The sequence below is a fragment of the Phalacrocorax carbo genome, chromosome 2 (genome assembly GCF_963921805.1).
Source record: "Phalacrocorax carbo chromosome 2, bPhaCar2.1, whole genome shotgun sequence".
Taxonomy (NCBI): Eukaryota; Metazoa; Chordata; class Aves; order Suliformes; family Phalacrocoracidae; genus Phalacrocorax; species Phalacrocorax carbo.
The window spans coordinates 58031064-58054186 of record NC_087514.1 but is presented as its reverse complement, the minus strand read 5'-3'; the positions used below and the strand labels follow the sequence as shown (position 1 = coordinate 58054186).

The 23123-nt window shown below is 37.6% G+C and overlaps 1 protein-coding gene across 3 annotated transcripts in view; it reads right to left on the bottom strand.

Annotated features, from left to right (window-relative positions):
• Positions 1-23123, bottom strand: part of GNAL (G protein subunit alpha L) — a 199308-nt gene that overhangs the window by 103920 nt on the left and 72265 nt on the right. The window contains exons 1-4 of one of the 3 annotated variants that reach the window (XM_064443034.1): positions 22724-23040; positions 22312-22384; positions 21402-21456; positions 21099-21218 (exon numbers count right to left, since the gene is read on the bottom strand). In XM_064443034.1, the coding sequence (XP_064299104.1) occupies positions 21099-21218; positions 21402-21456; positions 22312-22384; positions 22724-22862 (387 nt within the window). In that variant the 5' untranslated portion in view covers positions 22863-23040. Of the gene's footprint in view, positions 1-21098; positions 21219-21401; positions 21457-22311; positions 22385-22487; positions 22593-22723; positions 23041-23123 lie in introns of those variants that run through there. The other 2 variants (XM_064443035.1, XM_064443033.1) reach the window with 2 other exon arrangements.

Here is a 23123-nt window from a genome sequence, read left to right as displayed (position 1 = left end):
GGCAGAGGACTCAAGGAAGGACTCAAAGTCTAACGAGAGCATTGTTGGCTGGAGGAAGGAGTTGGTTCAACACCTTACTGAAGGGAAATTTTAGTGTGATCTCAACAAGTTATCTGTTTTTGCTGGATTAGCTGCGGACTAATGGTCTGATCAGCCAGTCAGCACTTACTCACCAAAAGGTGCCCTGTCATGCACAGCCTCTTGCCCAGCTGGAAGGGGACTGGACTATGCTGAGGAAAATCAGGCAATGGGAGGCCTAAAGGAGAAATGGGCTATTTACCATCACTGGAGAAGCAGGCTGGGCATCTACTATCCATCCACAGGCAACCAGAATTTCTTAGCTCCATTACTTATGGAACAAATTAAAATTTACAGGACTGAGAACAATACTTAGAGCTCCTGGTGAAGATCCAAAAGCACATTATGCCAGGCACATTCTAACACCCATTCTGCTTTGGCTAACAAGAAAGGTAGGAGAAGGAATGGAAGAAACAAGATTAAGTTACTTGCTGGAATTGCATAAGAGGTCAGTACGGACTGCCAAAATATGCCTCTTTGTCCAATTGGGGATTATCTAGTGACTCAAAACTATAGCTCAAATACTAGTATGATGTACCAAGGGTGGCAATACAAAATTATGTTAGCTCATTTTTATAATATTTGTATAATATTGAGTGACTCTTTAATATAAATTATGATACTACATAATATATACTATGTAAAATTTGCAAACAAAACCCTCCCCCGAATCTAAGAAAATTCCGTGATGACCATCATCATCATAATTCCATATAGCAAATTTAAGATACAAACCACAGCTTTGTTAGCGGCGTCAGCGAACTCAGAACACGGTAACTCTTTGGGCTGGCTATTTAACAGAGGCTTCTGTAATCAAAGACATTAACAAGATGGCAGTCCAAGATAAAGTGAAAATTAGATTTAAATTGGATTTCCAAACTGAAGTACCCTCCAGAGATATACTAGACTTACTGCTACACTGTAAAATGTTTTAAAACTGCTTCCATGGCAGCGAACATTTATTAACTTGAGGGAATGTTCCCACGCCACGAAAACAAGTGTTTGTTTTAGAGGGTGTTCATTTCAAGGGTCCAAAATACAACATTCATTTCCAGCTTACCTTCAAAAGTCAGTTCATACAGATAATCAGAAACAGTCAGAAGTTAAAATTTAATTGAGTCCTGATGAACATGGCTTGCTACCACCACTTGCTACCAGCCACCAGAATTTTCAAGATACACAGTGAGTGACGACCAAAAGGGTCAAAATAAGGCAATGAGAGAAAAACCAGCCATCTAATCTGCAGAACAGAATAGCTAATAATTTTGAAGTCAACAACTGGGTTTACAGGAAAGTTAAAGCCACAAGTTATTCAGTTCCATATTGAATTTAAGGGAATCAGCTCAAAGCAAACTTTTTTTAGCATTTTCTTTTTGACACACAAGGTGTAAACCAGCATTTCTAAAATTCATCTACTAGAAAAGCACAATCACTTGACTAACCAAAAGCATGACTGGCTCTGTAAATTTGGCTCTTTTTTTTTTCCTAGTACCGCTGCCTGCTATTTGTCTGCTATTAAGCTCTTTTTTTTATATATATACATTTCGATACTTTTACATAGACACAGGCCATGCTTCCATCTCCAAAATGACCTGCAGCGCAATTTACTATAGCGTGTACTGTACAAAGTTCTTTGGTATCCACAGGAACAGTTACCAACTGATGTGGACTTCCTTCCCTAAAGAGCCTGTTTTGAATAACAAACTACTCCAGGGGGAAATACATTATCTTGTCTAATCAAATGTTCAAGTGAGGCTCATTTTATTCCAGGGTTTTACTATGTGTTGTGGAAATGTGTGACACTGACCTTTAATTAAATCTCAATCTTAAAGGAAGATAGTAAAAGCTTAGCAGCCCAGACTACAGGAGTTTAAAGCTACATTTAAATGGTTTAAAGAATTAATCAAAACCTATTTCTTAGTGAATGTATTCTCTAAGATATCTGCTTTCACGTAATCTGTATAAAAGGGTTTTCGTAAGCATCGGTAGTTATTTGTTCTTGCTTTTTACAGTCAGCTTTAAAATACAGATGTTAAGCATGCCACCTGACATATAGTTTATCAACATGCTTCCTTTTATCCAAGTGTATTTATTCAGTGTTTTTTGATTAGCTAAAAATTTTCCACACTGTGTACTTTAGACAGAAAACAATTCAACAGGACAGCATCATATACATGCCTGGCAAAAGTTCATTTTTCGCGTCAGAGAGCTTGTGTCAGGTAAAAATATAACTCGGCCTCTCATGATGTCTCCTCAGGCAGCATGAAGCAGAAACAGCCAAGCCACACCTGAGAGGCCTTCTGCTGAGAGGACACCTTTGGGGAATCTCCTGCCCTGGTCCCACCAGGGAAGGAAAGGACAAGTCAAGGACAAGGAGGGAAGACGAGGACACCAAGGGAAATATTGGGGCGCCTTCTTCAGCATCCCCTTCCCTTCGTCTTGACCATCGCACAGCAGATGCCCCTAGACAGCAGGAGAGAGGATCTAGCACGTGCATGGAATGTTGGGAAAGCAGAGAAGTCTTGCAGACACTGAAAAGCACTAATAGAGAAGGAAACATTCTGATGAATTATTCAAGTATGCAGTGCTGATTATGTGTATCCTTGAAAAAGAAATCTTACATAATTCCTGAGGTTAAACAGGTATCGCTACTGAAATTTTTGCCACTTCTTTCAGACAATAAATGACCCTATAAATACAAAAAGCACTATAATAAACAACATCTCAAAAACTGATTCAATACTTAGCTGTTACTATACTTTTGCTGTACTGGTCAAATAGAATTTTTATAGTCAACACTTTACACATGCACACAAGTTATAAAGGTCTTGGTAAATCAGAATAAATGCATTAAACCCCAAACAAATAATCTGGGTGTTGTGGTTTTTTTTTTGTAATTTATGCAAAACAGTTGTGTTACATTCCTTGAACATTCTCTGCTTGTAAAGTGGAGAGTCACGAGTTTAAGGTAGATAAGCTCTCCAATGCACCACAGCTATATCTTTAAAAATGTCTACATTTCAAAAATATTTAAAATGGTTCCTAAGGATTCAGTTCTAAGTTTTATTCTGTTTGTTCTTGACGTATTTTTAACACCCATCCATGTAAATGGGAAAACAAACTAGTTATTCCCCTTCCTCTCTTACCTACTGTTAATTTTCAGTTCGAGTTGGCTGCAGAGGTTAATTCTAAGTTGGCTGGCTTTAAATCACCTTTTCTACCTACCATTTCACACACCTTATTGGAAACTTATTCTGATCTTCAAAGCTAAAAATCATAACAAAACCTCCTTAAATTAAACCTTTAATTTTGAGTTAAATGTTAATTATTCTTTTTTTGGGGTACTTATTTTGAAGACTAAAGTAACAATATTAGTTCCTGTTGATATATCATTGTACCAATTTTGAACACATTTCTGTACATTTATTTTTTAGATAATTTGTGTTTAGAAATGGAGGGTAATTTTATTCTAGTCTAGAGATACTTGAATTTTTTTTTTTAACAAACCTGGTGACAAACATGCTCATGCCAATGTTTTACTTCACATAATTAAAAAAAAAAGAAAGTGATCTTCCTCTCCCAGTTCCTCTTTACATGCTCAGGAAACATCACTGGGACATTTTCCTTGTGATAACAGAGCATTCAGATTGTAGAGAAGTGAACATGGAAACTAAAGTAAAGAATGGCAGTAACACAATTTAAAACAAATCATGAATGCTGCGTGATGCAGAGAAGCATTCAGCCTGCCTCCACAGACTGCTCGCTATGGTGTCGGTGTTTTTGTAAAGACAGATACATTCTTTTTCCTTTTTTTCAGGTTACATAAATCCAGGCTGAAACACAAGAGGAGGTTTTTTTTCATGGAGGAAGAAAGGAGAGGAAGAAATAAGATATCAAATCATTTAATGCTTGAGCTAATACAGGTACGGATACTAGAGGTCGTATTTTAACATTTTTAGCAGGAGTTGAAAAGTTCAACTGAAAAGCTTCACTGGACTTTATGAAGACAAAACATTACGGCATATCATATTTGCTCTCAATTCGTCTCCTAAACAACACAATTCAGCTTAGCTATATTCTGAATTGACCCTCAGGCGTTTTAAATGTATACATTAGACACAAGTGTGCCTCTCCGATAGCACCTCATACCTTGCGAAACTTCAGGAGTTTCACTGCTGAGTATGTGTAAGCCTTACTTTTTCTGAAACTCCTATTGAGAGCAATTTCCTCTCTTGCCAGGCACAGGCTCTCATATTATCAGGCAACAGCTTATACATGGACAGGCTAATAGAAATTCCTTGATGACTCCCTTTTTGTAGAAGCCTCTCCTGGCTTACAGAAGGAAAACCATCATGCATGCAAGAAAGGCAATGTGCTCTCTCACACTTGTTATGGTGCAACTGGAAAAATTACATAATGGCTAATAGGTAGATCTTACTGGCACATAAGGCAAGACTTTCACCCAAACACAGCTAATATTCATTTTTTCTTTTTAGTTAATCTATTTAAAAAACAAATCAGCATGATGCTGATTGGGGTATGTCAGAAAGTAATCCCTTCTGGAAATGACTTCTTAAGCCTTAAGAAGGCTTGTGCAGGATGACACCAGAGGTCTTTCTAGTCCACTGTCCTTCTTCCAGCAGCAGATGCCCAACAAGAGAGAGGCAAGTACAGGACAAGCATATATAACAACACTTCTCCCCAGTCTTCCAATACTACTACTCAGGAACTTGAGACAAATAGGGTTTCTACATACCCAGGAGCACTCAGCTGACTGCTGTTTTGCAAACTCATCGCATCTCCCCTGAAGGCCATGCAAACTTTATAAAATTGCTTCAGTTCTACATACTGTTGCTCATACGGCATACACTGCAACAATGCGCCATTCTTACTTTACATCCACGGGAACGCTTACACCGGTGCATGCAACACCCTGGGAACACGTAAACAGAATTCAAACAAATATACCTATAGGTACCCTCCCTGCCATGTCTTTTGTGGCCAAATGACCACTCATGGTATTTTTGCATATCCACCTGGCATGTCTTCAGTAAAGATAATATAGTAATACAGCGGAAGTGGCTTGCAGTTACACAACAAAGCCAACAGAGAAGAGTTCCTGTTACATGAGACTCAAACAGCTACGATGTCTTTTGTATACTGGAGTTCGTGTGGGTACATTGCTTTTGAAATACATCAGACTAAGCCTTAAAGCTCTAATCCACAAAGTTAAGTTTAGGAATAACTGCAGTGAATGTAGCTGTGTTTGCTTATGCAAAAGGGCAAGGGTGAACAAGACAGACCTGTTCTTATACCACCTAACCTCTGGAAGAAATGTCAGACTTCACATCAGAAGGAGCAAAACCAACACACTGCACTGGGTTTCTTCTGACACACAGATTTCCAGTGGCTTTTGGTCTCACCATAATCTGAGCACTGATACAGGGGTGGAGGAAGTAAGCCTGCTTGTTTAGATAGCCATCATCTTCCCACTATGTCCTACCGCTTGTTACCATCTCCGTTTTCTTCTTCCCCATTTTGTGTCACCCACCCTCAGTTAAAACCACAGAAATGATCTGCACTAAAAATAACCTCTCCCTCCACCTCACTTGGTGGGGCCAAACAAACAGCTTTACCAGGACTCAGCTGAGGGCACAGTGCAGGCATCAAAATGGGAAAGCGGATTGAATAGTGACAGGGGAGGGCTGGAGGAAGAGGAAGATGATGGCTTAGCCTGGCAGTGCCACTGGAACAAATGCACATGAAACTATACAGTAAGCACCCCTTACCATGCATTCTCAGAGCAGCAATGTGATTCAAAGATTGATGCCTTGCTTAAAATATAAAAGCTGGGGAGAAAAATAATTGATGTAGGGATAAAGAAAGGGTATCATATGCACATAAGTGTTTCAAAAAAGTAAATTAATTAGAATGTCAGTCGGTCAGTAAAATGCCCTCCAGTTTTGAAACCCACTCATCAGGTCCCAACAAGAACCCACCCTTAACAACACTGGAAAAACCTGCCCAGAAATAGTATGCACTGACCCAACTCAGCTAGTCCATCAGTACAGCAAAAAAAAGAGTGCTCAGAGCAAACCAGCTCTTGTGCTAGAAGTGAATGCCTGGAATTCCCTCTACAGACAAGCTGACTGTAGAGTCAGGATTTTCTCCTGATTACATCCTCAAATTCCATAGAGCAGCCCTTCATAAACTGATTAACAAACATCTTGTCTTAAATAAATTTTCCTCTTGGTGCCTGGAAGCATGCAAAGCAATATGTTCTTTCAACAAAATAACCACCTAATTATACTCTTTGCAAGGATTTTTTTGTTGTTTGTACTTCAGAAAGGGAAAAAGGAAACGAAAACAAAACTTTGATTTACTGCATACTTTTTAATCTCTGTATTTCTCCCAGGATTCAAAACCCTAAAATTTAGGTATGTTCACATCTATCATGTAAGCATGGGTCAGGAATGCTATGAGTATGACATTTGGCTGTACTTATAATAAATGCACTGCTCCTAACCATTACAGAACAACAACAAAAAAAGGTATGCCCTTTAATGTGATCATCCTTTAAGTCAACAGCATTGGAAGATGCAGTTCAGCATTACTTCCCCTTAAATCCACTCCATCAAGAAGGTTGAGCTTAGCCCAATGGGAAAGTGAAACGGGAGTTGCTTCTCCTTTCTACAGAATTTGCTATCATGAGCAAGAGAACTAATGAAAACTGATTTCCTATGACCTGTGTCTGTAGCTCTTTAAACCTCTTACTAGCAAAATCACCAGCTTTGCCATAACTCTCCTTTCAAGCCCCTGTCATGAAGATAAATGCACAACACACATCTCCAAAAAGCCTGCAGACTTCCTTCCAAGTGATCACACTTGCCACAGGACTCACAGACGCACTTCCTTACTGCGATAGCTGGGAGCTGCCACCAACACTTCAAATCTACTCACCTGCCACCCTTCACCTGGAGAACTTTTCCTCTAATGCCACACACTTGAGATAAACTTGTTTTATTCTTCAGATCCTCTTTTCATTTCCACGTGCTTGAGGGCCTACAGCTAACAACCCATGAACTGGATTTCCCACCCCACTGTCAGCCACCAAATGTCCTCGTTCTTGAAGAGATTAGAACCTTGTACAGAAACAGGAAGTCTTATACTTAAATGCATATATGTACATCAGTGCATACATCTATGAAAACAAAGACTCCTGCTTTCTGCTTTTAACTGAAAGTACCTGAAGGCGTGCTCTTTGCTCCTTGGAGCCTTTAGAGGTAATATGCTTGACAGCTTTACTTCCCCCAGCCATTTTTCTGCTTTTAGGAAAGAAAATGTTAGGCCCTGTCTGACTAGGAGATGTGGATAATTCTCCACTAGAAGAACAGAATCATCTGTATCTTGCCAGGATTTAGATTTAACACAGTCAATGCATGGAAGCACAGTGTAGTTTTTTGCATACTCTATATTACAGTCTGTTACACTGTCTGAATAGCACCCTGGAAGAATGCACCCTATTTAAGAGAAATTAGCATGTCTGTTTACACAACAAGACCATGACAAGTCAGGCAGATAACTAATGAAGTCTCTAGATTAATTCAAGACATGATTACAGAAGCTTTAGTTTTGGAAAAGAAGTCCCAGGGGCTTTCAACCAACATGCCCATAGGACCTCTGTGAATAGAAAGAAGAATGGCAAATATGAAAGAGCAACTGACAGGAGCTCATATCTTCCAAAGTATTCCAGATTTTCAGAAGTTTTTAACTTGAGCATGAGGTGGTTCATGTCACTGAAAATACAGCCTTAAAAGCATGAAACTGGACAGTTGTATCTCAGTGTATTTGTGAGACGATGATCCTTAAACTCACTGTTGTAGAGTAACCCAAACACAGGGACTTTGATAAAACACAAGAGAGAGGAATTTCTTCCTCTCCTCAAGTTAATTTCCTCCCTCTGAAAAGACAGGCACAAGAATTAAATTCTGTAATTACAGCTTTTTAAGTACAAAAAATTGTATTCGGCTCCTTTTCCCCTTCAATTTGGAGTGCTCTCTTTTCAAGAGTAAACATACCCAGGGTTTGTAGTCTCCTCTTACTCTTGATGCTCTCCTCTGGGCTCCATTTCTGTACTTATTTTTTTAAGTTCAGTTCCCAAAGCTAGACACAATACCCAGCTGAGGACTCACCAGTGCCAAAAAGAATGGCATAATTACTTCATGTCTTTTTGTACAACCACCTTGTTAATGCATCCCCGAATGAGTTAACTCATTGTTTGTGGTCCATTACTACAACAAATAATTCTTCCTGCACTACAAGCAGTCTTTTGCATCCTATATCCTCTTCCATCCCCTTTCCTAGAGATTTTCTGTTTATTCCTGAGAGGCTGCCAGAAGGGGACGACTGGTTGGCCCTGTTGGAGACAACCATGTTAGACAGACTTAAATGCGCAGATTTAGTACTATCAAGATCCTATAGCAACTTGTTCTTAATTCTTTGAACTGTTAAAAAAGGTGAGAAGTGAAACAGAATGGAGCTATTCTCTTTGAAGTGTACCAGTCACAACTGATAGAGAAAATATGAGGAGCAGAGACAGAGGTTTAAAAATGAAGAAAAGCCAATCCAAAACCATTTTAACAGTAAGAAGATGCCTTCTCTAGTAGCCACTCCTTACCATTTCTGCTCCTTTAATCATAATCTACAACTTTTTTTCCCACAAACCACAAGTGCTGAATCATGTAAGACCTAAATTGACATAAAAGTAACAAAATTCTGCTACTTGCAGCATTTCCCCAAGAGATCAAAAAGTTCGAAACTTTTTCTCTCAGTGACACACAGCATTAGGAACTGTGAGGAAAAAAAAAAGTGTCATTTTGATATTTTAAAAAATTTTATTTCTCTAATGAGAAGGGTTCCAAACAATAGTCTTCTCTTCTGTTAAATCAGGCAAACTGTAACGAGCTATTAAGGAACGATGAGCAGATTTAAAAGCACAAATGTCCTTCGTGGTACTGTAAACATAGCCTCTCCAAAATCAGCCTGAAGACCAATTTATTTTCCATTTTAAGAACAAAAATAAAGCGTGTTCACCTTCTGCAAAGAAGAAAATATTAGTCATGATAGATAATTTTAAAAATGCTTTTTCGTAAGGGATGCATGGCAGCAGAGCGAATGAGAAGACATGTCATTACACATGAAAGAATAAAGAATCGAATGCAATGGAGTTTTTGAATAAATTAGTCAAAACGTATGACAGATCTGAAAATACCAAAGACTAAGGATAATTGTAATTAATACTACCCCTTTGGGCTCTGCTAATGTTGGTACAGAGATCTTCACACACATTCCCCTTATCTGCAACTGTGTTCGATTTCTCTTGAAATTACAAATCATATCCTTTAATTCTATAAATGTATCAACTCAGTGTCCAAAAAAAGGCAAACAGTGTTAGGAATTATTGGAAAAGGACTACAGAATGAAAAAGAAAACATAATGTTACTGTGTAAATCCACAATGTACCTACACCTTGAATACTGTGTGCAGTTCTGGCCTCTCATTGCAAACAGAGTCTAGTAAAACTACAAGATATATGGAAGCGCAACAAGAACGAGCAAAGATATGGAACAAGCCTGTGAGAGAACCAGTTAAATAGACTCTTTAAGCAGAAAGATAAATATTTGGAGGGATATGATATGCAATGAGAAGGGCAATGTGGAAAAGATTAAATATTTCTAATAGACAAATGAGGGAAGACCAGTGGGTAGCAGGCTTGGGCAGGGGGGGAACCACACAAAAAAAAAAAGAATAATGAACCAAGTGGTACTTCCTCATACAACACATACTTAAACTGCAGAACTCACTGCCATAACTGAAAGTTCACACAGGTTGGGGGAAAAAAAAGAAAGATGATTTCCTAGATGAAAAGTCCACCAAAGTTGTTAGATACAGAAATACCACTCCCAGCCAAAAAAATACCTCAGCCATAAACCTGTGGTGACTAGGAGAATAAATGTGGGAAATACTACTATATGCTTGCCCCATTCTAAAACTCTTTTTCCAGTTTCGCTATTGGCCCTGGTCCGAGATGGGACTTGGTGCTAGATGAACCCATGATCTGAGCTGATACAGTTTTCCTATGGTTTTATCGAGCTGTGCAAATCAATGTAAGCTAAATTATCTAAGAATCTGTGCGTGAAACCTTTCCTTCTGCACAGAAAGTTATGCTGGTGCAGCCTACTGTTCAGTAAGCCTTTTCAAGATATTATTATGAAAAAAAACCACAATATGAAAATGAATCACAGTGATTACTGAAAAGACCTACTGTTCACAGCTTAATAGCATCCAGAGAACTGTCACTTATCTGAAAAAGATTTTGCTTATTTCAAGTTTTGTGCCAATCTCTAACCTACACAACTTCTCCCACCCCCAAGAAAATCCATAAAAGTGCTCACTGACCTCCCAAATACAAATTTAACAGGGAGAAATTATTTGCTTGGTTTTTTTTTTTAATTGAAAGTATTTTTGATTTTGGTATTAATATCACTGCATAACCGAAGCTCAGCTGCATGAATCCTGTGCTAGCAGTACAGTAACAATGCATTTAGGTCCACATATAGGCATACATTTAAGCATTTGCAAGATTAGACTCTGGAGGATATAGATTTTTAAGGATGACTTCCGTATTTATGGAACGTTTTACTTCTTGCCAGGCTTTCATTCATCAGAGAGAAGAATCAAAATCTGCTCTGTAGAACTGAAGGCCAAGGACCAAGTCTAATCTTATATTTCTTCAAAAGACACTGAAAATCCTCTGCGGTTGAAATGACTGGCTTTCAGAAACAACAAGGGCCATCTTCCTCTACTGATGTGATTTTTGATCCATAGACTTCTTTTTTAGTTATGGTTTCTGACTTATGTATTCCTTGACTAATTACTCTTTTGGTCCATAACATGCCCACACTGTTGTTAGTTAGCCTGTTTAGTTTGCTACTGTTAAAATCTAGAGAGAAATCCAGCAGATAACAACAATTCAAAATCATAGTTCTAGGGTTGGAAAAATAAAACCTCTACTGTTCAATTAAAAGTACATTACCCTAAATATGCAAGCCTGCTCTTTCCAAAAGGAAGAGGCAACAGTGACACCTGGAGAAGCTAAAGTTCAAGTTAAAGGACACCTGCCTGCCTGAAAGAGTATTCTCACTCAAATGTTTAAGGCTACAGATCCTGCCATGAAGCCTCACTCTTTTGCAGTTCCTGCTGGGAATCTGGTAATTAATGACATGGTTTCAGCAGCAAGTGAAGATACCTGACCTCTTCCTCCACCCAATGACAAAATAGAAGTGACCGTATATTCCATGTGTAGTTTTTCCTTTTACACCTATCCTCCGCCTTTTCTTTTTGCCTGGGGTTGTGACCTCCTCCAGGCACACAGCCTGCACCAAAGGCACTCTGGAGCTGACTGACAACCAGGTGCTGCTGCTATTCGTGGTCAGCTGCAGGTCTGCAGGCAAGGGGTAGTTAGTTGTATGTACAGAGGGAAGTGAGGATATACTTTCCCCTATTTTACTTAATCACTTTGCCTTTTCTTGTTTTCCTACCCGACAGTTCTTAAATTTGGTATTATTTAGCTCCTATGAAAGAAAGTATGTGGGTGTATGTTAAGAAAAGAATGATCTGCACAGCTCTGTCACTTAACATCCTATGGAAGTGAGGGTGGACGTGATCAAAAAGCATTCACCAAATTAACAGAGATAAGAAGGTTTGCATCTCTTTAGCCTATTTTATCTTGCTAAACAATCTTGCAGTTCAAAACAGTGGGATAATTATTTGCATTAAAATATTTTTAAGTCCTACTGACAGCAATAAGAAAACTCAAATGGAATGAATTGGCAGAAGTGTCAGAAAACGTTTACTTTTAAAAAGATTTAAAAGGCAAAGTTCATCTCTAACGTCGACATAACAGACAAAAATTCCAATATTCTTCTTGCCCAAGGATAAATAACCTTTCAAAACATCCAGCATAGGTTTTTAAAACAAATACTAGTAGATTAATTACAAGAGCGCACTTTAAACCAACCAAAATTAATCTACTGATTTAAAGCAAAAAACCATAATCTGCATGCTTCAAGTGATAGCTGGCGTGCTGACGAGCAGAGGTAGCTCTGTTCCAAGAAATTATTGCAAGAGTTTCCAAAGTAGAAGACAATATAAACTTAAAACTGTGTTGTACAAATTACATTCTCCTCCTGACTCCTTTTAAAGAGAAGGTCCTAGAACTTGACTACAACACTTGAATTGAATCTCTTTAACTACAGAGAAGCAAATTAAATGAAATAGGTGGCAAAATAAAACCATAAACTTTTTACGGAAACTTTTAGCAGTTAACTACAAACGTGCATTGTTCTTGCCTTTCATCTGCTTTAGAGTCCTATTTACATTTATCATAAAGTGCTTCTTAGATACTATGGAGAAAAAATATTGTTCATAATACTTTTAGGTTTTCATCTTATTTACTTGACTGTGTGCAAGGTATACATACAGTCTTCTGTTCACACTGTTTAGCTTGTTCTCTGTTCCTCAGCTCAGGTTGCTGCCTTCTGCAAACAAAATATCCTGTCTGTTGATGCAGACTATATTGACATTAAAAAAGATAATCCACTGTTGGCAATAAGTACAAGCAATGGATGAAGCTATGGAGGTGATGAAAAAAAAATAACCAAAGGTCTAAGCTGGCAGTGCTCAACACTGTTTCAGAAACTGAGGTTAAAAGATCATCATGTGTGGAGGAAAGGGGACCCAGCTCTTTGCTGTCGTGCAGATGAACACCCACATCTTTGAAACTCTAAATAATGACGCTATTGAGTAGGTGATATCCTCTGTTCCATAGGTCTCCACTGGCTTCAGTGACAATGTGCATGAATATGATGATTTACCCTTGATCTGTGTATTTTTATCATGGCCACTGAAGGAAAAAAAAAAGATTCTCCCTGACTAGTAAACACATTACTTTTACAGAGTTCTCAAAAACGGCAAAAGCAGTACATCAACCTGCTATCTTTGGCTTAAGAGATTAAAAGAATTAATTGATAATGAGGACAATTGTGAAACATACTCTGCTATGTTGACTTTTTCTCTGGCTGTGATGGAAAATCTGTTTTCATGTAGTTTATAAATAATGACAATTCATTAAATATTTCACTAACCTTAGTCTGAAAACTGCCACTTGCAGAAGTCTGAAATGTCATCATCCTTGGACTAATTGGACAGCGTGTCTTCATTAAGAGTGTGGTTACCCTTTGCATGTATTTACATTTATCTTCATTATAATTCAGTTTGATTTACACATGGGGGAACAAACAAGCAAAGTTCTTGCAAATGTTTTTAAGTGCATGTTAAGGTTTAACAAACTACATATTAATTCGTATTCTAGAAATTTCAGTGCGACTCAATCTAAGTGCTAAAAATGGCAAGAATTTCTTTCCTGTTTCTTCCTTGAAAGAAGACTGGGAATCAGGATCAGTTTGTTGTTCTTGCCAGGCTACTACACTTCCGCCAGGCACCAACCTAGTGACCAATGCTATGCCTTCAGCTGTTTTCCCGAATCTTACCGCCTGATATGGAGAAGGACTGCTGCCACCTGCACATCGCAGAATCACTTTTGGAAAATACCCTAACAGCAGCCACAAGTTGTGAAGGAATACAAAACAGCAGCCCCCCCAAAGCAACCACACTTTAAAATAAATCAGTGTGCTTCACAGACCTGTGGCTACTACAGAGACAATGATAGTAAGCGCTTTAACCTATCGCTTCTGCCTTTCTTTAATTTAAAATTAGGCTATACACTAAAAAATATCTGATGATCAAAAATATTCTAAAGCTCAAAAATGATCCTCTAATATATTTTTGGTTCCGTGAGGAAAATCAGTCACTCCTACTTAAAATGGTAATTCAAGTTATTAGCCTTCCTGTTGCCATCAAATCAAATATCCAAATTTAGATCTAAAAATATTTTTATCCTTGTAAAGTGCAATAGAAGTATATGAAGTTTTCAGCTAAAATTGTAGGAAAAAAAAATACAGTATGTGACATTTATTATTATGAATTTACAGTATTTGACTGGATGCTGGCATGACTTTCAAGAAAACTCCAATTAATTTGTATTCATAGGTACCAAACCTGAAGTAGTATCGGTAAACGTCAACAATTTGGGAGACTACGGAAGTCATTTAAGTTTTAGTTAGCAGTAATAATAAATGATAATATATTTCCAGTTTCACGGTGAAAGTCTCTGTGTTGTGTGATGATAATAAATACGGCAGGCTGGATAAAGTGTGAATACCACCCCACTATCTAGGAAATCAGATTCACAATATAAGATAGCAAACATTTAATTTGGTGTTACTATGATGATGTAATACTGAATGTAAGACTGCACTTGATTCCTAAGCAGCATTGTTCATAAGACTTTCTCAAATCATTTTCAGACTGAAATTCATTGTTTTACATTGTAAGCTATGCAAAAATATATTATAAAAAAAGGCAAGTACATGTGGGAAGGATGAACTTTTTCTGTATATTTCAAAGGTAATCTGTTCTTAAAAATATTGAGATAGGAAGACCTAGAAACAAACACAGAATTTGATACCTGTTTCGTTTCGTTTCTTTTCTTTTTTTCTGAATACATGTTAAATTTGTTAACTGCAGATCATTTGTGCTGATGCACAGGACTTCCTATGTCTCCCAATCTCAGTATTTCTCCTGTTAATTGTTGGGGGCCTAAGTAAATCCCAAAACTCCTTTCCTGGGACACAGATTTAATGATTTACTTATCATCATGTTAACAGTTGTGGTTCAGTGAGTTTGGAACAAGTGGAGGACGGAATATGTTGTTACACTTTTATTAAACGGAGGAGTGTTTTACTAATGCATAAACCTTACTTTATTTTTATGCCTGAACACAAGGAATTCCTTCACCCTAAAACAAGCACCACGCAAACACAAACCGTGTATTTTAAGCAAGAAATGCTGAGCCTCACAGAAGAGCTGTACTTTACACAAACCACTCCAATTTTAAGCCCCAGTTGTGTTTTCAGTAAAATCAGAGTATTTTTAAACAATTAAAATGAATGAATTAAAGATGATCATGGTAGAATTTTGTACTTCAACAATTCCAGTATATATTATCAATTTGAGAAGTTTGGGGGTTTGGGGGTTTGTTGATTTGGGTTTTTTTTCTTTTTCTTTTTTTATTTTCTGTTTTCCCAAAAAATTGCCCTATATTTGTTTGTAGTATGATCCCAGTTGTAGTTTTATATTTTTGAAACTACACAGCTAACATAACAACCCATTATTTCTGAAAGCACTACTGGATTGACGTATCCATCAACAGCAAACTTAATGCTTCCAGAGAATAAAAGCAAAATAATACGTAACATTGAAGCATCTTCTTGATCTCATGTACAAAATGTTTATAATTTTCTACTTTAACATTAACTAATCAGAACATTAGGGACTTGGCTTGCTGGTTTAAAGAAAACCAGACATGCTTATGCAACATCTGTATGCAAACAGGTATTTTATATGGAAGGAAAGGTACCGCTGGGCATCAGCAGAATCTGCTCTTAACATGAAAAGAGCTCAGCTTTGGTATGTGCTGTTAATTAATAGTTAGTGTACAGCATAAAAAAAAGTGCTATCACGACAAAGAAATTTCATCTGTTACCTATTTGCTACTCTTCCCCAATATCCACTACTTTTCAATACCATCCCTCTTGACAATTTTAACCTTGTGTAAAGACTGAAGAGTTGCCAACACTACATTAGCATTTGCAGCATTTTCAGCTGTCCTTCTCTGACAGCCTTCTTCATTAGTTTTTCAAATGTTATTAACTCCGGGTAGTAATAATGTTGTTAGACTTATACAATTTAATAATTTTCTGGCCTTCCAGATCCTTTCTGTGTTTGTGAAATAGGAACAAATTAAGAGCTACCAGTGTGCATCTCAGACCACAAAAAAGGCAAATTACTTAATTTTTAAAAGTCCAATTGATTTTTAAAACTTAATTTCGACTTGACACTGCAGTAACGTTAAATATCACAATCATAGGTAACTATAAAAGCTTGTGGCCGTTCATTCACCCAAACTGGTAAATGAAGCCCTAAAGTAAAAATCTAGATAGAAATAAAAATCAAGTGAAGCTACTGGAGTGGCAATAATCACTGTATTCTCTCTTTTCTTTTATGATACTTTAATGTAAAACATAGTATATTTTTACACTCCTGAAAAACATGGAAATACTTCACATTATTTGAAAATCGAAAAAAATACACGATGATGCTATTTTGTAACTCCTTTGGGGTAGATCTAGTACATATTAAAGGGAAACTTAAACACGTTGTGGTCAAATACGATATTAAAGTCACAGCATTAAGCCCACAACCCAGGCAAGTTTAACCATGTATGAACCATATTTATCATGCTTTTACCCTTGTATTTAAGTATTTATTTAGGTTAAAGATTTTCTACAGCCCAGTGATACACTTCACTTCAACAAAATTTCCAGTTACTTCAAACATTGAGACACCCACCGTGAAAACTGGCCATCACCAGGTGCCAACACAAGTGCGAAATTGAATACCAGGTCTAATAAAAATTTGAAATGCCTAACAACAGTCCACGTAACTTCAAATCCTGACCAAAAATATTTTTCTTTCCGTCTTGCGTCTTTACATTATGAATACAAAGTCCTGATTTTTAAGAAGAAAATGCGGAGGAAAATTAGTCTTCAAATTGAACTCAAACTGCAATATCTGAAAATGTAGAGCAAACTACAGACCAGATTAATCTAAAGTAGTTTCCCTGTCAATGCCCACATTAACATTGCACTGTAAAGAGCTAAATTAAAGAGCTTGCCTGATTGATATGATAGCTTTTAGAATTATTTTTAAAACTCGCATTCTGAAGTCAGCACAAGGGACTACATTTGCACAATTCACTGCTTTATGAAGGTTCAACAAAATACTTTGCCTCCCTAAAAACATTCTTAGCAAAGGAAAAATTAATCTTTTGAAAACTCTCCCAGCTCCCCAAAACCTGAGTGAAGTGTTTACATGTCCTCTATTAAGCAAATGATTCGCGTTCACTGGTAACTGGTTCGTACAGCCAAACACTTGACTGTGTGGTGGTGGCTAATTGACTCCCTGCTATATACCTACACATAACTGATCAGATGAGGTTGATCCAAGACATATATTATGAAAAGCAACTTGATTTGACTACATTTTTGAGGAAGACAGAGGGTAAAGGAATTATGCACTGAGCAGTTTTGTAGTGCCCACAAAACTAAAATACTTTGATAAAGACAACTGAACTTGAGTAAACACACTCTTACATAATACATCATGTTTTCCACAGCTACCAGCATAATATGCCCTTAATATGTTCACTCTGATCCACAAAGGACAAAATAAATCCCCATCAATAAAGGATTAAAAATGGCACAGGTCAATTCCTGTTAACTTTAGCAAATATCAATCAACACTTTGCCAAAAATAATAACAAAAAAAATCCTTCCGATATATATCACTTGTGCTTTCATTTCAGTTTTAAAGCCCTTCTGCTGATTCCACCCTGGAATATGGAGCTAAGGTAAGACCTAAACTAGTCATCAGATGAAAATTTATCTTGATTCCTTTCATGACTTCAAGGAAGAAACTACAATGGACACTTCCCTTATTAACATTTATTAACTTTGTAAAAACTCTAGCCTTAAATCATATGATTTATAGAATTAGACCACATCAGTCACCCAGGAAATTTTTTGAAAAAATTTAGTGTCTTTTAATACAAGTAATGAAAGGCAACATAAAAATTATAAAAGAAATCAAGAAACCTTTGTTTTTGTTTTGTGCCAAGTAGATAAATCATCAAAATGGCATAAATAAACCAAATTAAAGAATAGTTTTTTAAAAGTAAGTACAACTATTGGGGGGGCACTCCACAGACTCTTGAAGGAACGTTAAAAGGCTGTGAAGAGAAGACCATTCGTTTTAAAATTTGTATCATTACTAAGTGAGATGTTCTGTTTACATTTTTTAGAGAGCTATGTAATTAAAAAACCAGCCAAACAAAAACCCAAAATACATAACTGAGTCTAACTGTGAATCCCAACCTTACTCAAGTTCTTGGAATTTCAGTCATAAATTGCAAGTATGAGTATGATTTCACCCACAGGAAATCAGTATTTTCAAATCCACTTATTTTAAAGGACAATTTTCACAATTAAATGCATATTTGTTAATTCATATGCAATTTAAGAGTGTATATCCGAGCATACCCAATATGTCACAAAGATATTTAAATTAGTGCCTAATGAGTGTTGGTCACATTGTGCCATCAGTGAAGTTTTTGCATGTCATCAGGGATCTCTCTTTAAAGGCTCATGATACAGTGCAGTCATTTTCCCACATTTTGCAACCAACGTATTTCAAACGCATCTTCAACTAAAATACATTGATTTTTACGACAAAGATTACGTGGCTAACATAATCCAAAAAATAACACATCTTTAATTCATCTTGCAGCACTAAGGGCTATGGCTTTAACAGCTCATTCCCATCCATATTGTAAAAAAAACCCTAAAACTGCCTCTTCCCTCATTCCGAAGAAGAGGAGTAACCTTTGTCACATTTTAGAATGTGCCAAAATTTACCCCAGAGGCAACACCTAAGCGCTGCCTAAGTCAGCATTTCTTCCTTTACAACTGTTTTTAAGTACGGATGACCAAACTGCAAGTCCTGAGCGTCTACTGCTAAATACTGTATTGGTTTCTCTGGCTCAGGCGGCCTTATCCCATACATCAGCTATTAATTAGAGAATCAGCAATGCTTAGAAAAGGATGCGTAACCGACTACTATCAAAGTATTTATTTTCATATCTGTCCTTATCCAAAAATACTAAATGGGTCAAAAGTTACTTCAGCTGCAAACGTTAATTTTACTTTAAGTTATCATTGACTTAAACTGGAGTAGAATCACGCCCTGAAGCACAACAGCACAATTTTTTTTTCAATCTCTCTTGCTCACACATCATTCTGGAGAGAAACAACATACCAAACAAATAAAAATCTTAAAATAGTATTTTAAAAAGTATCTGGCCAGATGATACATTTTACAAATGTTAAACTTATGAATTGAGCGGATAAGAAAACAGGAGGGAATAGATGAAAGTGACACGTAAAATATATTTACTTCTAAACCAGCACTAGATTTTTCTTATCTTTTTAAGCTTGTAACTTTTTTTTAAAATTAGGACTATTATTTGACACTATTTCAAATAATGTGATGGTATTAGCAGAAATCCTACTTAATTAAAAATCAGTGCTATTATTTTTTTAGATTTTAAACAAAAATGGACTTTGAACTGAGATTTCAAATGAATTATTGTTTCACAGTCCACTAGGCCCTATTCTTTTTCTCTTCCAAGAAGAGCAAGTTTTTCCCATCTATAAAATATCAAACCAGATAGTCAGCTTCTGTGAAAAAGGAGATACTTTGTAAACAACAAAGAAACAAACAAGTATCTTCAGCCCTATGAAAAATCCACATTAGTTTTTGTTTACCCCAGAAACTCAGAAAAACAGATATACTATAGAGAATTGCAAAGGATACATGCCACCATTTATTTTACCCAAACAAATAAGAGTCAAATTTCAAGAAAAAAAAAAAGACTGATAAAATGAGCGACAAATGCTTCAGAACTGTAGTACCTGCATCAGACAAATATTTCATGTCAAACTCGCAAACTCACATTCCATTTCTAAAAAGAGTTTCTCATTTTCACTAACTTACATCTACCAATTGAGCAATTATGCAATATGTGGGTGTACCTTGCAGTCGTTTTCTTAACATCTGCATTCTGTGTTAAATTCTAACTGTACAAGATGTCTGATATTTTTTCTTTATCTTGAACCTTGAAAGTGGTAGGTTTACCAGAGGCAAAACCACACACCAGAGAATATGAGTCATATAATAAAGAAACGACTCTTCCCCTTCTCCCCCTTCCACCCTGAAGCTATAATAACCTAAAGACACTCTATTGTAAATGGCTGCTTTGGTAATATTTATAGCATGAACAACTCACAATCATTTAGCCAATGAATGAAGATTTTTTTTTTTTAGTCCTTACTGTATCCATAACAAATTGCTTGTTATCATTTTAAGGCAAATTAAAAATTGTGCTACTGCAAAAACAAAATTCCTTATAATATTCGGAATATTGATGCACTTGCTTTCATGTCATGCATAAAATATAAAACTTTCTATGCCTGTTCCTGTAAATAACAACATAAAAAGGTAAAAATAATCAAACATAAGATGCCTAGGCAAGTTAATCCGAAAGGTACCTCTCATTTGTCTACTAAAGAGCAGCCTCTATACAGAAATCCTTAATCTTTTGATGATTCCATATCAAAAGATGGCAACGTTTACATACAAGTAAAGCACTGCTCATGCCAACTACAATAAATACATGAGGAAGCAAACCACCTTACTTGACCACCGTTTACGCGAGTTTCCACTCCAAAGTGCAATAAATATGGAAAACACCACTGGGGCCACTCTATCCTTTTATGTCCTTTTGTACCCTTTTCTGCAGGTAGACTGTAACTCCTCAGACTGACATCCTGCATCTAATTCCACGTAGGAAACCAGCTTTCAACAAAGTCTTATTTGAAGTGTCAATATGTATAATTGTATCAGAAATTTTGCAGAGAGGAGCTGAATGCAGAAACAGCATTTACAAACACCAGCAAATAAATCAGTAACCAGAAAACCTTGCACCACTAAAACAGGTGCAACCAGCCCAGTCTTGTAAGAAAGTTAACCCAGTGGTAACGCTGGCATAAGCTCTTCCCATGACCATGTTCCAAAAAGTAAAAAAACAACAACATTTCAGTAAATGAAAGTGAAGCAACACATTCCCCCTTGAAGCAGAATAAATCAGTGGTTTCTATTCTTACCTGTGTATAGTCAAAGTCAGAAAGAGGAGCTATACTCTTGATGTAGTCCATTCGAAATTGGTTTTCTGGGTTGGCCAATGGAACTGGGGGTATTAAAGTGCTCATAGCTGAAACTATAGTCTAGAATTGGATAAAACAAAAACAAACACATTAATCTGGATAAATCTAGGATACAGGATCAATAGAAGATAATCCAATCTGATCAGCAAAATAGGATTTCTCTCAGCACAATCTTGGAGAGCACAATCCTTATCACTTCCAGTACACCCAAGCATTTAAGAACAGTATAAAGCGTGTTCTTACCACAATCGCATCTTTAACATTTTTCCGAATATCCAGTATTTTCTGTTTCTTTTCTCTGCATTAAAACAGAAATATTAACACTTTGATTTTTCTTCCAAAGCAGTTCAGGCAGTTGCATTGATTTTTTTTTTTTCACTGATCGCTTGTTTATCTGTTCTTCAATCATTACAACATACTAACTGGAAAGAGCAGCAAGACAAATGTATTTTTCCCCTTACCCCTTTTCTCGCCTAGTATGAAGAGTGATCAACATTCATCCCTGATATTTTTTTTTTTTAGATCAGACAATCATAGCCACATCTGCAAAGCCTCCCCTGATGTAACTGGAAGTCATCCTTTCATTTCTACAGCATGCTGTAAACATGCTCTAAATTAACAGCACGTAGTTGGAAGCCAACAGATACCTAAAATTAACGCTATGGATTAATAATCATTTCTGGCAAGGAGTTCTCCGGAGAGAAAATGATGTAGCCTCAGAGAACAGAATGATTTCTAACAAACGTAGAAAAATTAGTTTCAGTTTTACACTAAGCCCAATACCGGAAAAAGAGCAGCCACTGTCATCCTGAATATGACTTGACATGTATTTTTATATTGCAGACAGATGCAATATTTAGTTATTTGCTTCTATGTAAAAAGTAGTCGCCATGTTGTTGCTACACAGGGGCCTGTCAAGCGCTGCAGTAGCAACAGTGTAAAATACAGTAAAGGGGCCAGAAGGAGAAAATGCAAATATACAATAGCGGTAATTTCCTTATTCTCACTCCCCTTCCTCCCCTCCCTCCCCCGAAACACAGTGTCAAGCCACCAAAACACAGGGGGTGAGAGGAGAAATTTCCTAGCCTGCCCTGTGCTAACCTGTTTCCAACATTTAACGAAAAACAAGTCACAAAGTGTCAATAATTCTTACTCTGAATTAAATCCATTGACATGTAGGATTCGCATTTGTTTCACAATAGTGCTTTTTCCTGACTCACCAGCCCCTAAAAGAGAAAGAAGGAAAGGGAGAACATTGTGATACAGGGTTCAGTTTGGGGTGGGGGGCGATTTGGGGTGGGTTTTTTTGGACACGCCAGCATCTCCCACCTCCGGCGGCGTTTCTGCATGTTCTGCATCCATGTGGCTCAGGCGCCGAGCTCCATCCGCGGACGCCTGGCATACCGCCGGGCACAACAGCCTGCATTTTTCATACCTAAGGCGCACACGACATCTCCCCTGCGCGCTGCGCTGCGCTGCGCCCCGGCGCCCCGGCGCGCAGGGGCCGCTGCCCCCCTCCTCGCCCTCCTCTCCCCGGCCCCCGCCTCTGCCCCCTTCCCTCTTACCCAGCAGGAGCAAGCGGTGTGTCGCCTTATAAGCCAGCCTCTCTTTCTGCAACTGCTTCTCTATTTTTTTGTTGGCTTCTCGCTGCGCTTTCTCATCGATACGCTGATCCTCCGTTTTGCTGTTGCCCAAACACCCCATAGCCGCCGCTTAGGATGGATGTCAAATCCTCGCCTTTACAGATTTAGTATTTACAAGGGGGAGGAGGGGGAGGGGGTGGGGGTGGGGGGGGGGAAGGCAGAAGACAAAGTCTTTATATCCGTGTGTCCCTGCGACGGTTTCTCTTCTCTTCTTCCCCCCCCGGCTGGCTCACAGAAAATGGTCTCTAGCCGCTTTCCGATCGGAGCGGAGTTGGTTTCTTTGCTCCCCAGAAGAGATGCGGCGAGCAGGCGGCGGAGGGAA